The sequence below is a fragment of the Thunnus maccoyii genome, chromosome 20 (genome assembly GCF_910596095.1).
Source record: "Thunnus maccoyii chromosome 20, fThuMac1.1, whole genome shotgun sequence".
NCBI lineage: Eukaryota > Metazoa > Chordata > Actinopteri > Scombriformes > Scombridae > Thunnus > Thunnus maccoyii.
The window spans coordinates 11,564,572-11,581,272 of record NC_056552.1 but is presented as its reverse complement, the minus strand read 5'-3'; the positions used below and the strand labels follow the sequence as shown (position 1 = coordinate 11,581,272).

General features: G+C 38.6%; 2 protein-coding genes across 4 annotated transcripts in view; one reads left to right on the top strand and one right to left on the bottom strand.

Moving 5' to 3' along the window:
• The first annotated feature begins 1,633 nt into the window (after positions 1-1,633).
• On the top strand, positions 1,634-7,718 carry sar1aa (secretion associated, Ras related GTPase 1Aa). Of its 2 annotated transcripts, none has more exons than XM_042396286.1 (7): positions 1,634-1,773; positions 2,733-2,805; positions 3,453-3,572; positions 4,296-4,361; positions 5,271-5,374; positions 5,467-5,598; positions 5,722-7,718. In XM_042396286.1, the coding sequence occupies exons 2-7, from the start codon at positions 2,748-2,750 to the stop codon at positions 5,836-5,838; spliced, it is 597 nt and encodes a 198-aa protein (XP_042252220.1). In that variant the 5' UTR covers positions 1,634-1,773; positions 2,733-2,747; the 3' UTR covers positions 5,839-7,718. The 2 variants fall into 2 exon arrangements, with proteins under 2 accessions (XP_042252220.1, XP_042252221.1); XM_042396287.1 differs by lacking the exon at positions 1,634-1,773 and adding an exon at positions 2,220-2,292.
• Positions 7,719-10,325: 2,607 nt separating this feature from the next.
• The window catches only part of LOC121886415 (testican-2-like), a 47,341-nt gene continuing 40,965 nt past the window's right edge, over positions 10,326-16,701 (bottom strand). For both annotated transcript variants that reach the window (XM_042396350.1, XM_042396351.1), the window contains 5 exons: positions 16,279-16,398; positions 15,914-16,132; positions 13,891-13,953; positions 12,799-12,936; positions 10,326-11,579 (listed from right to left, as the gene is read on the bottom strand). In XM_042396350.1, the coding sequence (XP_042252284.1) occupies positions 11,434-11,579; positions 12,799-12,936; positions 13,891-13,953; positions 15,914-16,132; positions 16,279-16,398 (686 nt within the window). In that variant the 3' untranslated portion in view covers positions 10,326-11,433. The remainder of the gene's footprint in view (positions 11,580-12,798; positions 12,937-13,890; positions 13,954-15,913; positions 16,133-16,278; positions 16,399-16,701) is intronic.

Here is a 16,701-nt window from a genome sequence, read left to right as displayed (position 1 = left end):
TACTGCATTGTCATTACCTCATAGACCTGAACTTACTCACAGATTTATATGGCGTCCAAATAGGAAAAAAAAACTGTAATCTTTGACAAGCAGCACATACACCAGTTTCTGTGCAGTCTTCCATCCAATAATTCATGTGTACATACAACATATTGCACTCTAGCCTATCGCAATTCCAATAAATGATGTATTTAATTTTCCTGATATGTAATAGCTACTTAACAGTACAAATTACTGGCTATTAAAGTCCTTAACTGTAATTGGATGAAGCCTGTGGGATGCTTCTGTAGGCTGCAATTACACAGTATGCTTCAATAAGCACCGCTGGCCTTTACAGTGTGGCTAGACACTGAGGTTACAAGAGTTAAGAGGTGTTCTTATGCACCTATAGGATAAAAAAAAATGTACTATGGATTATAATGTGCTGAGTGGACATCATATTTTTTGTTGTGTGCTTAAAACGTAATATAGTTTATTCTATCAAGTGGAATAAAAATGTTGATAGAATGAGCTAATTTTAAGCAATTTTAAATAATTTTTAATAGCCTATTTATTTATTTGCCTATTTTGTATATAGATATTTTTACATACAATGGAACAATTAGTATCATGTTGAAATGATATTTGACAATATAATATTGTAGAAATGTGTGAAGAGGAAGAAAAAGCCAGAGGTATGCATGGCTGGATTAACCTCCTATACGGCCCTGGGGCAAAAGTTTGTTGTTGGACGCCTGTTGACCCCCACTATACGTGATAGTACTCTGCAGATGAAATGATTAATTGTTTAAGCCATTTTTTACACAAAAATGCCCCAAATTCTCTGATTCCACCTTCTCAAATGTGAATATTTGCTAGTTTTACCAGTTTTCCGTGATGGTAAACTCAATCTATGAGTTTTTGACTGTTGGTCAAATAGTTCAAGTCATCTGAATCTGTTAATTTGGGCTTCAGGGAATAATGATCGCCACTTTTCACTATCTTCTGATATTTTATACATTGCACAATCAATGGATTATTAAAGAAAATAATAGTTGGTTGCAGCCTTACAGTACTTGTATGATAGGAATAATACTACCTTGCTAGCAGTTTTTTGTGTGCAGTTTAATGAAACACAACTTTACAACAAAAAAGCAAAGCTCAATATAAACTAAAACTATTTAAGTCTTACATGTGGCAAATTTATAACAAATGTGCAATTAATTAGAGTATGTACACCCAAATGATATGCAGTAAAGCAGGGGCTTTTGGGGCCCTTGGGCAGTGCCCAGTTGGTAATCCAGCCTTGTATTTATGCATTTGGCAAACTCTTAATTTATAAAATGAGATGTCTAAACAAAAAGCCAAACTTGAGACGTTCTCTTACCTATTAAAAAATGTAAACAAAAAGCTAAATGCAAGAGACACTTATCTGAATGAGGGATACTGTCATCCATGCTGTGCACTAGTTGACTTCATAATGAGCAGCAGCCCATTTAAAAACAGCTGCTAGAGTATATTTCTGTCCTCCACAGTAATGGTTACCTCATATTTATTCCATTGGAGGCTCAACGTGATAAAACAGTTCTTATTTCTGGAGTACCGTGCAGGAGGAGTTATCTCTCATCAACCAAACCTCAAGAGGAGGGGAGGGGGTGGGGGCGCTAAAGTGACAGTCTGGATACCGAGTGCTTAATTGTAGAAGAAGAAGACGTGGAGGACCTCTGATTGACTGTTTCCAAGGAGACCACCGATACTATCAAGTGCTGGGCTGCTGCTGGTCAGTGCCGAGGGGTAAGTCAGCTAGCTAGGATGCACATTTTTTGACATAACAACATTATATAACTATATTATGTGCCGTTGACATCTCGCAAAAAATGATTTTGCGTACAGGCACGTTGTCGTGACCCAAATAAGGCAAGAGAAAGTACCAGAGGTTTAGCTGGTATGCTAATGCTAATTAGCTACACAGCATTAGCAGCGTTATATAGTTAGCTGCCGTTATGTCGGTTTAAATAGCACACGAAGCGCACTGAAACCAGCCAAATAGCAACCAAAACATGGCTCAGAAATGTTGCAGTGCGTGTGATGGTTGGAGCATTGACCTACACTGTTGATAATTGTAATAGTCATCTTACAATTTAACGATTAACAGCTGAAAGGAGAGCTATTAAAATAAAGAATGTCATCGGTAAAGCTAGCTGATTAGTTAATCATTTCATCAGTCACCTGTTTAGTCCTTTGAGATGGACTTTTATCATCACACCTGATAATGAATACAGGTGTTAGGACACGCTAAGGTTGCTACTCCAGGTGAACATTACATTTTGCTTAAAGGTAACGTTAACGTTACCGTTAGCCACCTGCCACACTATATGTTATGTCACATATCTGTAGACCAGGATACTAAAAAACACCTGTATGACGTAATGACATGCAATAGTAGCTCTGCAACAATACGACTTTATTAAATTTTTGTACAAACTACTAATATACTACTGGATTACAGTGTGTTGAGCCAAGTCTGTTGTATGTTGATAGGTTTTTCTGGTATTTCGTTAACCTTATTTAAATGAAGGAGCCAATATACATATATAAAACACCTTATGCATGCATATATATATATATAATACAATCCAATAATAATGCCTTCAAAAATGAAAAAATCACAAAATTAGTGACAGGCATTTTAATTTTTCTGGTCACTCAGAGCAGTATTCTGTAATAGTAATGTGATGTTTTTTCTGTTTCAGGTAAAGATTGTCAAGATGTCATTTTTATTTGACTGGATCTACAGGGGATTTAGTAGCGTTCTACAGTTCTTAGGTAAGCACAGATTTTCAAGTATGTCGTAAAACAATAGTCAGGTACCCATATGGAACTGGTCTTGCATACTGGTCATACTGGCCATGAAGAAGAATTGCCTTCCTAATGCACCTCTAATGTGAGTGATGGGGGACAAATTGTCATACTGTGCAAAAGTGTAGTACAAAGTTTATCTGAATTTAATATGAGGCTTCAGCAGTGATGACAAATCCAAAGTTACAGTGTTTTTAGTACAAATTCCTGCTTTATGTTACTATCCATGCACCATAGCTCAGCAAAGAAACATTGTCTTAAGAAACACAAAGAGGGAATTTTGTACTAAAAAGGCCAGAACTTTGGAAAATCCCCACTTGATCAATTTAGGCTACTGAAGCCTCACATTAAGCCTCAGATAAACTTTGGAATATATTTTTACACGGAACAAGGACCGTGGATTTTGTCCCCTATCACTTACTCCTTTCTCCCCCTCCCTTTAAAAGTATTTTTTGGGTCATTTTATGGCTTCATTAGAAATTTGACAGTAGAGAGATGACAACAAATGAGGGGAGACATAGAGATGGGCACAAACCAGGGATGTCATAGTTCACAGGCACCTGGGGCACCCCAATAATGGATCATTTCTGACTATTTGACAATCTTCCCCCCAGGTCTTTACAAAAAGACGGGGAAGCTGGTTTTCCTGGGCCTGGACAACGCTGGTAAAACAACACTACTGCACATGTTGAAAGATGACCGACTTGGCCAACACGTACCCACACTACATCCAAGTAAGGAGAGATTCAGATGTGTGCCATTCTAGGTTGAAGTGTTTGAACATGGATGGGTCAGCTTTACTCAGAATATAGTTCACATTTTACCACTGTGTATAATAGTACAGGTTACATGTGGGTTGTACAGAAACCTTGTGCATTTACTTATAAGCAATAATGATTCCAACCCATATTTGGCTCTAAAAAGATGTTTTTCTGTAGGGGTGATTAATATTTACATATAGTGATTTTCTCTAGTGATGTTTAATCAGTGCACTAGCACCAGTATGGTTATTTCTTGTGTTACCATACTCCCCTGTTTTCTGGTAGTTCACACATTCATGTTTTTTTCAGTATTCTGTATTAAGGCTGAAGTCTCTGTGCACTTAATTGCACGCTGTGTTTTATTAGTTTGTTGTGAAGATCTCTGAAACTGAAAGCTCCTCTTAATGCGGTGAATAAACACAGCATAAATCATTCCTGCATTTTTTAAAAAAAATGTTAATTTGGAGTTCATCATCAGTTACATTAATATAGTTATTTATTGTGATGAATTTCTTGCAATATGCAGCATATTGCAGATTTTCCTGTATGGTCATACCATCATTAATGTGGTCAAATTGTGATAGATTTGTATTGTGAGTTACACTGTGATTCCTAGATCCTGCTGTTGTCACTGCGCAGGCCAAAAAAAGCACTTGTATGAAAAGGACTTTCATCATCATTTTCTTTTTCTCAAAGCTTCTGAAGAGCTGTCAATTGGCGGCATGACATTTACTACATTTGATCTGGGAGGACACGTACAAGGTGAGATCTTTCTCCATTTACATACAGAAGTAAGTAGGTGTCACTGTTTTTTTTTTTTTTTCTTGTGCTGCCAAAACATTGTAAAGCAGGACTTCTCTGCCAAATATCTCTGAAGGTTGTTTAAAATTCAGCGTAGCATTTAACCTGTACATTGTCATTTGGGCCGTCTCAACACTACATTGATGTATCAAACATCATTAGGTTGACTCACTCATTCACAGTAGAAGTAGTCGTTCACATTATTTCATTTGTTTTGTAGTCGAGAACAAAATTTGCAGGGAGGACAGGCTTAGTACTGGAAATAGGTTTGTTAGATCACAAAATACAGACATGTCACTTGTTGTCAGTTGTCAGTTGAAAAGCACAACATTACTGAGCTTTCTTCAACTTTCTCCATGTTGTCTTCACTATCAGCAATTTCTAATTTTATCAGACGCCATAAACTGTATCAGTAGTATCTGTATCAGACACCTGTGGAGGCAAGTTGACCATCAGTTCTTGTATCTGCCAAATGGTGTGTCTGTATCCCCTGTATACACTACTACTCTAAGATACTGAGTTTAAATTATTGAGCACATTTGAATGGAAATTTAAAGGCAGAAAGTAACTGCATACAGAGGTCGTCCTAGTGCTTCAGAAGACATATGTGGAAAAGTAAAATACTATCCCAACACAGAAAGATGTGTGTGGATAAGATAATTTTGAATAACTATCACAGTATTGTAAATCTTATTGTAAAAAGGTGAACTCTGTACAGTTATTAGTAATTGAAAACACCATCATACCCCAATATGAAAATTCTCTTTCTGTATGATTTTACACAGAGACAATAAATGCTATGATAGGAGTTCACTATCATATTGAATCACTACAAGGACAGCTTATTCACTGTTTTTACTGTGTTGATAGCTCGAAGAGTTTGGAAGAACTACCTGCCAGCTGTGAATGGAGTCGTCTTTCTTGTAGACTGTGCAGATCACGACAGACTCACAGAATCCAAGACTGAGCTCGATGTAAGATTAATAACATCACTGTTACAAGCTGTTTCCACACGTGTCTCGAAACAGTAAATTGCTGCTGACTGTTGCTGCTCGTCTATTTGTAGGCTCTCCTAGCAGATGAAACCATAGTGAATGTACCGGTGTTGGTTTTGGGGAATAAAATTGACCGTCCTGAGGCCATCAGTGAAGGTGGACTGAGAGGAGCTTTTGCTCTTGACGGGCAAGTTACTGGAAAGGTAGGCAAGTCCGAAATATTCTCTCTCTCTCTGTGAGCATATATCCCGGTGCCTGATGACTGCTTTCTTAAATTATGAATACTGACTCCTGTTGCCCTCATTTACCCTTATTGTAATCAACAGGGAAATGTCTCTCTGAAGGAGCTGAACGCCCGACCGCTGGAGATTTTCATGTGCAGCGTTTTGAAAAAACAAGGCTATGGGGAAGGTTTCAGATGGCTATCACAGTACATCGACTGACACGCAGGACTCAACCCTCACCGGAGGGTATTTTCTCAACACATTTTCGTCAAGCATGACAAAGAATTTGCCTCATGTCGATCATCCCAAATTTCCAATCATATTGTTAAGATCATATCCTTTTTAATACCCAAAGCATTTAGTGAGTGTTTCTATGCAAACTTGTAAAAGTGGTTCATGGTGAACTGTCCTACGTGTTTTATTAATGTGAGAGTTAACTAAATTGTCTAAGTGCATGGCATGTCAATAGGGTTACATCATACCTGATTACAATACATGAGCAGCCATACATTATGCAAAAATGTAGATATGTGCACATCAGTGTTGCATTTATTATTATGAAATAGATCAACTGCTTGAGTTGGAATTTATTAGTGAGTGAGTGATGGAAAATTAAGGACTCGTTGTGATTGTGGTGGGTAGTTTAATGCTTGTCTGACATCAGATTGGTTGGGTTAACATTTTAAAACGATTAATGAGACAAATAACTCCTCACAAAAGACACCAAAAAAAAAAAAAAACAACCTCCAAAAGATTCATTATAGTTAATTTAATCTGATGATACGCAGTTTCTGCCTTCAAAGCATATAGCCAAAGATGTACGTTAATGACTTCAGGATTAGCAGGGAGAGAGATTTGGACTTCAACAAAAGAGCTAAAATATCATCAAATCTCCTTGAGAAGCCAAAAAAAGACGGCACATCCCATGAATGATGGAGTCAACTGAGTCAAACTGCACAGCTCACTGATGACTGTGCTGTGAATAATGTGCTGCTGTCTTTATGTAATTGGTTGGTTTATTTTTGTTATAAAGACAACATCATTTCCTGTATTTGTTGACCTAAAGTGATGTTACATGTTGCGCTGAAGGCAGCTAATTTGAAGATGTGTTTAGTATGGACTGAAACAAGTTAAAGATGTCTTCGTTGTCTTTGACTTTGTGATGTTCAGTACAGAACTCAAAGATAAAATGTTAATACAGAAGTTGTATTACTTTCAATGGCTGTCCATGAAGGCAGCAATAATGCATTGCCCTTAAAATGTCAGGAAGCAATAAAGTAGAATAACCAAGTGTATGTAGCAGAGACAATCTCACTCGACCGCATTTCAGAGTAGGAAAGAATACACATACATAGTCTGAGTCTATTTATTGAAATCTGTTCACTTTGAAGCATCAATATTTTAAATAGGAGAATAAAATGAATAGTTAATTTAATTTTTTAGTTTATTCTAGAGCCTGATCCATATATTGGCATGTATTCAGCATGTAAACTGTGCAGGTGCTGCAGGTAATGTACTTTTTGACTATCTGTAAAGATATGAGAGTGCTCTTGCACCACTTAATGCATCATATTTTTTGAGCCGATGCATGTATGTGCACAGTATATCCTCATTATGAGAAACTGTGAAACAGAAAATGGGGAACAGAAACATGTGATCACTGTATTCCATTTAGTTTTTCTTGCATCCCATGTTTACAGGGTCATATTTGGAATATTCTATTAATTAATATATGCAGGGCTATTTGTGGCATATAGAGATATAAAGATACAAATGAAAGATTTTATACAGGGAGTCTTGAGTGTTTACTGAAGTATATTATGCATGTCAACAAACTGCTTTTTCTTTGAACAGTGTTCTGCACTGGCCGCTGAACTCCTGTAAATTATGTATAATACAGATGTAAATGTTTGTACAGTAACTGCCCTTTCACTGACACCATAAACCACTGGAGGTATTTATAAATAACAGACTGTATTCATGTGAACAACTTGAATGAGTATTTACAGCAAAATAGTTTCAACTTGGATGACAACATCCACACAGAAATATGAGGAGGGTTCAAATGCTGTAATAAAATCAGCCTTTTTTAGACTCAACTGGGCATGTGTTTTTGTTTTTAACCTCAATAGCAGTCACATGATCATATTCCTTGTTCAGACAGAACTAGTGAAGCATATAAGTTCTAGGGAGCAAGCTTGTTCTTCCTCTGTGGCTTTACAGAAACTGTACTAAGGTGGCACTTTGAGCCTGTACATTATTTAAGGCTTGTCACATCAGATCTTTTGCTCGGGATCTGCTACAAGTTTTGAGCCTGACAAAAAAAAATCAAGTGTGAGTGACACTGACAGGAGAGTTATCTCAAGATAAACCGCCTGACAGACAGTCCAGAGATCAAAAATGAAGAGCGACTCGTACTTTGTTTTCTCTTTTGTGGCTGGAGGAGCCTCCTCTTCTAGTAGTACCCCAAGGCTCTATTATGGGTCCCATATTATTCTGTTTATTTGGAGCAGATCATCTGCAAACAGAAAAATAATAAATAAAGCTTTGTGTTACAGACTTCATTATGTCTTGTCTCTCTGATAATAAGTGCTGGATATGTAGAACAAATCTCTCCAGTTGGATCATTACAGGTCAGGGATCCTTATAATTACTCCTCCCAGCTTCAGTACAACTATTAATTAGAGTCTTTAAGGTTAATTACTGCCTATCGGACATTTTTATTGCAGTTACACAGAAACTTTACATCAATTATTTTGTATATTAATTTGTTTTCACTTGGACATTATCTATGAAAAACCCACTCTCATTTAATGTGATAAAAAAAACATGGAAGGTCCAGTGTGGTGAATACTTTTATAAGCAGCACTGTATCTTATGTGTAGTCTTAATAGCCTACCTATGTACAAATGTGATGCCAGAAGGCTGCCATCAGTAGATACTCATGTAGTAACTCAAGTAGTGCACTCATGTTTTGTTCAAATGTTCAAGATGATAAGATGCTTTTATCTCCAGGCTTAATTATTGTACTATGCCGTATTGTAATATCAGCCAATTGCAGCTCAGAGATTTACTGCCAGGTTTTTAACCCTCTCCAAGAGAAGGGACCAGATTATTATTCCTTGCTGCCCTTCACCGTCAGTTTTAGAGAATATCTTAAGATTTACTGCTGATTTGTAAAGCTATGTCTACTGTATGATGGCAGCCTGAGAACTGTTGTTGTCCAGACCTCTCAGTATCTGGAACTCCCTGCATGAAGATCTCAGACATGCAAAGTGTCCACTTTTAAATCTCATGATAAATTATTATGATTTTTCTATTTTACCATTGTATTATAGTTCCATTGTAACCATCTCTTGCTGTTTTCATATTCTAAATCATAATGCCATATAAATTAACTTTAGCATAATTTTAAGTACCTTTATTCAACTACTGTGTTAAAATACAGTTTTTAGGTCTTAATTTACTTCACTGTCTCCATTTCGGTAGATATTTTAGTTTTTTTCCACGACATTTCAGAGTTAAATATTGTACCTTTTTATATCTCACTAATCGCTGGTAAAATATGGCTGTTGTTGGGTAGAAATCTTGTATCTCTACAATGTCAGCCTTTCTAGGGACACGTCTTGTTTCAGCTCGATGACACAATGCATTTTAGGCTTTTCTGAAGAGTTATTATTTATTCAAAGTGTAGAGGAGCATGTAATCTTTCATCTGATCTGACAGATGAAAAACCTTGTATTTTTCAGTTATGCTATAATGTGCTCAAGGTGGATGTTAATGCATTGGTAATTTAACACTTAACTAACTTAAGCAAGAATTTTAACCCAGGACTTTGTAATACTGCTAATTTTACTTAAGTAAAGGATTCGACTGGTACAGATCCATTCAGAATTATATTTTCCTCAGTCAAATTGCAGATTTTATCATCCATATGCCTTCTGACAGTGCTGTTTTATCCATTGTGGTCACTGTGGTACGCCATTTGGCAGCCAACTGCTGCTGTAATTTGTTCTTCTAACATGAGTTGTCAGCTGAGCATTAAAATATCCCAGCAATCATCCCTATTTGCTTGTAAGAGACCCAACCGAGAGGAGACTCTGCAGCTTGTTTTTATTCAACAGAAGTTCCGTGATTGTGGATGATGATGAAATCGTATTTAGATAATGCCTTGTTAAACACAATCAGGTGTGATGGTGGCTGTAATGGGCCTTAGCTATAACAACATTCAGTAATCAGTGCTTCATGCACCAGGTGGGGTACCCAAAGGTCATGAGAAAATAATGCCGTGCTCCAAAAATATTCATATTTACATGCCTAGTTTATGTTTTACAAGCAGCACAGTCCTCGTAAGGTAGGACGGGGTGTTACTGAAAACAGGGTCAGCTCATTTATGTTCATTTTAGCTCCCAAGCTAAATTTGAAAATATGGATCAGCTGAGGTAACAAGCTGAGCACTGCTTCCCACAGAGAGTAAAAACAACCTGCCATTATCCTACAAATTCATTTAACTTCCCCACAGGCACCTCAGCACAGTGTTCCTTTAATTATCCAGCAGGATCACTGCAAAAATACTCATCATTAAATATAGTAGAAGATGGAGGGTGACTTGGTGGCACAGTGTCCACAAATCCAACCTAATTTCTCCCTGGATGATCCCTGAAATAGTTGGAAAAGATGGACGGCAGCATACAGCTTGGCTCCAGTGCCTTTATTAGTAAAGTGCTCAGCCTAGAAGTACATTCTTATTTACTAACATGCAATACTAAAAACAACCAAATGTCTGGTCTACCAATAGCATGAATGAAGACGTGGCAACAATATTCTCATAGAAAAAAAATTACAATGTGATTTCAAGTATACACACAGAACTTCAAGTAATGCACACATTTTTTATATATATATATATATATAAACACAAAATACATTTTTTTTTTCAAGTTGCAAACTCAGAATAAAACATAGTTGTGGCACATTCTTTGACATGAATTCAGAGTTAGCAGAGGGGAGCGACTAGTGGTTTCTACTGTAGGTGCAGTTCGGGTCATTAAAGTACATTCTACAAGTTTTCAATAAAAGTAATCAAACTGGAGGTCCTGTATAGTCACGTCTATCCTTGTAAGACTTAAAAACTGCTAGGAGCTGGGGTACACCTTTATCATAAAGGTAGCTTGAAACCTGAAATTCTCTAAGATCATTTACACTGGATTTATGTACAGAATCAGTTTTGAAATAATTAACCACATTGCACTGAACTGCTTTAAAGGAATAGTTCGACATTTTGGGAATTACGCTTATTTGCAATCTTGCTGAGAGTCAGAGTGGTATCAATCTTCTCATCTGACTCTCAGCAAGAAAGGGAATAAGCTCCCAAAATGTCAAACTATTCCTTTAAATTTGGATCTCTAGTCATTCCAGTGGGACGGCGGCTCTAATACTCAAGCAATTTTTCACGATACAAAATTACCAGTAATCTCTATATGCATAGATGGCGGTCAGACAAGATAGGAATTCTGATGGACTTTAGCTACCTATGGCGCAGTAGTCAGTGGGTCCTGCTTTCCAGGACGGCAAAACAAAAGCTCTGTTGCTCAAAAAACAGAGACAAGAATGAAGCAATTACACATATCTAAGACAAAAACTGGTCATCGTCTCATCACCGGACCTGCCCAGCACCATATCCCAACAGGATGATACACAATTCCATGCCTCCCCAGCCTGATCCCAAAATCTTTTGCTGTTAGGAGAGAGCCATCCCTGTAGATTTTCAGGCCAGCAGCTGTGATTCGGCTCTCCTCGTGGGGTCAGACAGTTCTACCAAATGTATCCCCCGTCGTCTGCCTCGCCCTCCTCTTCTTCCTCCTCTTCCGCCTCCTCCCCGTTGTCCTCTGCTTCCTTCTCCTCTTCATCCTCCCAGCCCACTCCGCTCCCGAAATCTCCGGAATATCCCGCCACTTCATCTGGGTAAGGATAAAAACACAAGGAATTATTTTTAATTAAAGTGCCTAGACAGAAAATTAATTAAAAACAAGTTTGATAATGAATTGCTTTGGTAATTTATCAAGCAAAGTGCCAATCATGAATTGTTTCCAGCTTCTCAAACGTGAAGTTTTGCTGCTTTTCTTTGTTTCACATTATTGTTGGTTCATTATCTTTGGTCAGATTAAAAAAAGCAATATGAAAATGGCATCTTGGGCTCTGGAAAACTTTTGTTGAGCATGTTTCACTATTTTTGGACATTTTATAGAATAAGTAATTAATTGATTACTCAAAAGAACAATTAAGATTAGTTTCTCAATCCATTAATCTTCTAAAATCATTCCTGTCTATATCTGAGTCCTAAAAACTTTTAAAACTATCTTAAAACGAGTGAAAAACCCGCCAATTAAGTAAGAATATTACAACCAGTTTCCCATAAAAATCAGCTTGTTTAAAGATCCTCCAGACATGTATGTAGACATAAAAATACTCTGCTTGGAACAATAATATGTGCCTGATTTTTTTCCCCCACAAAATAGTATAATTACCTTCTGTCCTTAAAATGACATCTACGCTTTCTCCCTCATTAAATATTCCAAAATCTATATAAATGCAAATATTGTTCATTTCAAAAGTTTAACTGTTAAACAAGATGTCTCCTACTTGAAAAATCCATTCTCAGTGTTTGTGCACTGCAGGCTTCAAGTGTCCATATCACACTTGTTGTTGAATATTGGACCACAATTGGCTTTCAAACTAGTAGTGATGTCACAAATCATGCTCATTCAAAAAGCTCAAAGCTAGAAACTTTCCCCTTTCAGCAGACGAAATGTGAAAACAGCCTTCTAGTGTCGAACTCTGTGATTACCATCCTGCACAGTAAAGCTCAAACATTCAATTGTAGGAACAAGAAGAAAAACACATTTTTGAGTGGAGAGGAACTTTCAAGAAGTTTCAAGAAATCAGTGTCTGTACCTTGAAATAAGAAAGAATAAGGCCACTCAGTGCACTAAGATCAAGAAAAATGCTTACCTTGATTTTAAAAAATACATGAAACAAGTTAATTTGCATTTGAAACACACACACTGGCAGATTTTTTCATCTTTTGAGAAAATACAGCTTCGAGGACTCAATTAGAGACAAAAATGACCTCATAAGAAGGAGACTTTCTTGCGGTGCTCAGCGTGACAAATATCTTACCGCAGTCAGGGTTGCCATGGATTCTGGTGCCCATCATCTCTCCACCATGCTGGTCGACGCACCAGCACTCACCTCGGCTCTGGTCACACTGCACTTTCCTGTAGTAGCCGTCCTCATCGCAGCTGGGAATGTACATACCTGCGAGGATGCACACAAACACATACGCATATCTAGTTGTTAAATATTTATACCCTCAGCACACATGGTCGAATCATGCTGATACCTGAGATGAGTGCCACATAAACGAGAATGCCAGCACGCCTTAGTGAACCTGTGATAAGACCATCAGTCAGGATAGAGAGGCAGCTTTCTGGCAGAGAAAACCACAGAGACCAAGAGCTTTCCTTATTTGCTTTACACAACCATGCATATGCCGGTGGATGTGATTTCACACAGTTATGTTGGCGTAGTGTGTTTCTTTATGCTGTGAGAGTGACATGTAAAAATGTAGTGACAGCCTCGGTGACAGCACTCCACTGTTCCAGCCTCCCTGAGGACACTCTTGTCAAACCCGACTGCAACTTAGCATTCATTGTGAAGCAAAGTTCTCTAACAAGCAACAACCCCCACCATGAAAACTAAAGAAAACACCACGAATGAGACAAGTGGGCTTCAAGAATGAAAGAACATATCACTGGGTTTGGAGCTGATGAGAGAAAAGCAGCATGTTGAGCATGCTGGATAGATAGTGTGGGGTTTCTCAGGGAGCCAAACGGACACGTTAGCCTTGCTCTTTCCCAAAGCCAGCGCTGCCCCCTAATCCCCCCCAGCCTGATTAGGGCCTAATCCTAGCCGTGTGCTTGTGATCTCTTTAATGAGCCTCCTCTAGATTCTCGCCTGCTGCTCCAGGCACCTTGTAACATAATTACACCCGGAGCGAGTGCGGGGGCATTCGCCACAGAGAAAGTGCAGTTCATGGCTAACTACGTGGCATGGTGTGGCTTTAAAAGGATCTGAAGTGAGTCAGTGGCACTTTCCTGCCCAAAAGGTGTTTCTGCACTTCCACGTATGTCAGGTGTAGGTGAATGAAAGAAAAATCTTCAGTTGAATTTATCTTGAATACTACAGTTGTGTTGTGACAAATGTATTTACCAGGCTTCTTCTTGGCCACCTCCTGCACTTGGATCCTCTCCAGCTCGGCGAGGCATGGCGGCTCTGTGAAGAATCAAACAAGAAAAGTGATGACAGGCAGTACTTTAAACCCGGGCTCCCCAAACTTTATCTCAATCAATGCTCTTCATAATTACACTTTTTTTTGCCCGTATTGATTTGTTTAAGTCTTATATTTCATTCCCTCAGGGCCTGATCGATTGTCAAGAGCTAGGGTGAAAGAACATATGGATGTAGTCTGAGAACGACAAGGAAACAGGCTGAATCTCTAGAAGAGATAGAAATAGAAACCAAGAAGAGAAAGACATTTTGTCTTGGCCCTCAAGGCCATAAACCTTCCCCAGTATTTATAGATTGTCACAAAAATATGTCCAACTAGATGAATTCACGGGGTATTTTCAGTTCTCTAGACTTCATTGTGAAGTCACAAAGGGAAAAGATTACACTTAAGAGTTTGTAATTATTTCTACAGTATGTATCCAAATCATTTTCATGATACTATTATTATTTAATGGCTCAGTGTGGGGTAGTTTATACATCTCGCCAGCTAGTAATGAAAAATTGATTAGGCAGTCGGTGTAATCTATTGCATGCAGGTTAAATGCCTGATCAATGGGATAATCAGCGTGCAAATGAGGTTACTGCCAGGAAAGTCCTGTATTTGTTTAGTAAAGGTCAAATGGTGCACATGTGCAAAACATCCATGGAGACACCAGATCATTTTACATTTTACAACACCTTAACCACACTCCATGCATTATCTGACATTTCTCTTAACTAACTGAGGAATTTCTGGTTGTGGAAATCCTCTGTGTCACCATGTAATTTATCTGCCTTCAGTTTCTACGCAACCAACAAATGGCACAGGCATTTAATTTTGTTCTTCAAAAAATAGAACTACAGTATGTTCTCAGTGTCAAAATAATCAAAACAAGCCAGATCTTAATCTATATTTCAATATTCAGTTAAACATCTCCAGCACAAAGATGTAGGAATATTGTATGAGCTCATAAAAAAATGCAAAGCACTAGTAAAGGGAGTGTGCAGAAGTCCTACAGAGGGCGCCACCTCTCCTGGGAGACACCTGAAGGGGGTGACTGCTTGATTTGTCCCTGAGTATTGATTTGGTATTGGACTTCTGTGCTACTCATGGATTGTTCATAACAAACACCATGTTTGAGTATAAGGTAGTCCATGAATGTACCTGGTACCAGAACACCAAAGACCAAAGATCAGTGAACGAATTCAAAGCCATCAGCTGTGAGTTGGGTGGTGAATGTGTCGACGGGCAGACCAAGTAAACCAAAGCATGCAGTGAGGGTGGTCTGTCGAGGTTCCTGTCCGTAAGTTTTCCCGCATCCTGGTTGGGGTTCATTGTGCAGTTGTGACCAAAAGACTTTTGGTGTTTTGTTCTAATCAGGTAATGACTGTGTTTTCTGTGGACGTGAAATGAAAAACTAGGTGTGGGCAGAGTTCAGGACTTTCAATTTGGTCAGAAAGAGATTCTGGCAAACTGTCAGATGAGTCAATTAAAAGATTTCTCACCCAGATTGCTCTCAACAGAGCAGGAGAACTGTTAATCATTGTTTGGGATTACTCTATATATATTGGACCTAGATAAGTGATGGAGAGTGGATGAATGGAGGATTCTAGCAATTCAAGGTTGTACAGACTACTGAAGCCTTAAGTAAAGAGAACCACCATATAATCCTCCAATTTTGATTGGGCAGCAAATCCTGCTTTAAAATAGGTGTTTGCTGGCTGTCAGACTTACTTAAAGGAATAGTTTGACATTTTGACACATTTGATGCTGTGCACTTTCTTGTGGGGAGGTTAGAAGATCAATAGCACCCTCGTATCTCACCGTCCTAGCTCTGTCCTCAGACAGTGGTATAAAATGACGTCAATGCATACCCTCTATTTCTCTGTGATGTAATCTTGATATTATTTATTATTAGTCTCAAAATAGACTCTTTCAGCTCTCCACACAGCTCCTTTCACTCACTTTCTCTCCAGAAGCAGAGGCACCATTCTGCCGTCGAGACCTTCCCATCCTTGTAGCTATCGCAGGAGTTGAAGAAGGGCCGGATGCAGACTTCATACTTGTCCAGGTTAATAGCAGCCAGCTCAGCGTGGTCCAGATACAGGTCACTGTTGGTGTCCAGCTTTGAGAACATCCAGCCAATGGAGTCCTTGCAGCTGGCTACCAGGCTCTTGTCCAGCGCTGTCAGGAATAATTTGCAAGGTACTTTAGTTTCTTTCTTTTTCATGTTTAATGCATTTTCGGTTTGTACTACATTTCTTTGCATGGACAATCGAGTTGTAAGTGTGAATGCAGCGGAGAATAAAGCCGCTTTGTGAGTTTCGAACCTGAAGCGGTGCCAGATCCGAGCTTGCCAGAGTTATTCTGCTTTGCGTTTCCATGAAGGAGTTGGAACCAGTCTCTAAGGCGGTCGCCCAGGTCTGCCAGGTCCTGGCCAGTGCAGCTCTCTGAGGGAGCAAAAAGGGAATCCCAGCATTCAAAAAGCCCTGGCAGAAACTTAACAGCAATCTGACTCACCCTCCTAAAAGGCAGGCAGGGGCTCAACGCTGCTTGATATTGCTCTTATTGATGTACAGTAAGCAGAATGAAAGGCACAGGTTTCCCTTGCTGTAAAGCTGCTGAGGTGACCTGGGTTTTCATACTGTGATTTATAAGTGTATGATCTGGTAATCAAAGAAAACATTATTTTGCAATTAACTCTACCACAGCAAATTGCTGTTATCCAATAGAAATCCACTTTCAGTTCCAGG

Excerpts from the sequence above, each read along its gene's own strand:
- sar1aa (XM_042396286.1), top strand. The coding sequence starts at position 2,748 with ATGTCATTTTTATTTGACTGGATCTACAGGGGATTTAGTAGCGTTCTA. Across the intron at positions 3,573-4,295 it reads CGTACCCACACTACATCCAA|CTTCTGAAGAGCTGTCAATT; the intron begins GTAAGGAGAGAT and ends TTTTTCTCAAAG. Across the intron at positions 5,599-5,721 it reads ACGGGCAAGTTACTGGAAAG|GGAAATGTCTCTCTGAAGGA; the intron begins GTAGGCAAGTCC and ends TGTAATCAACAG.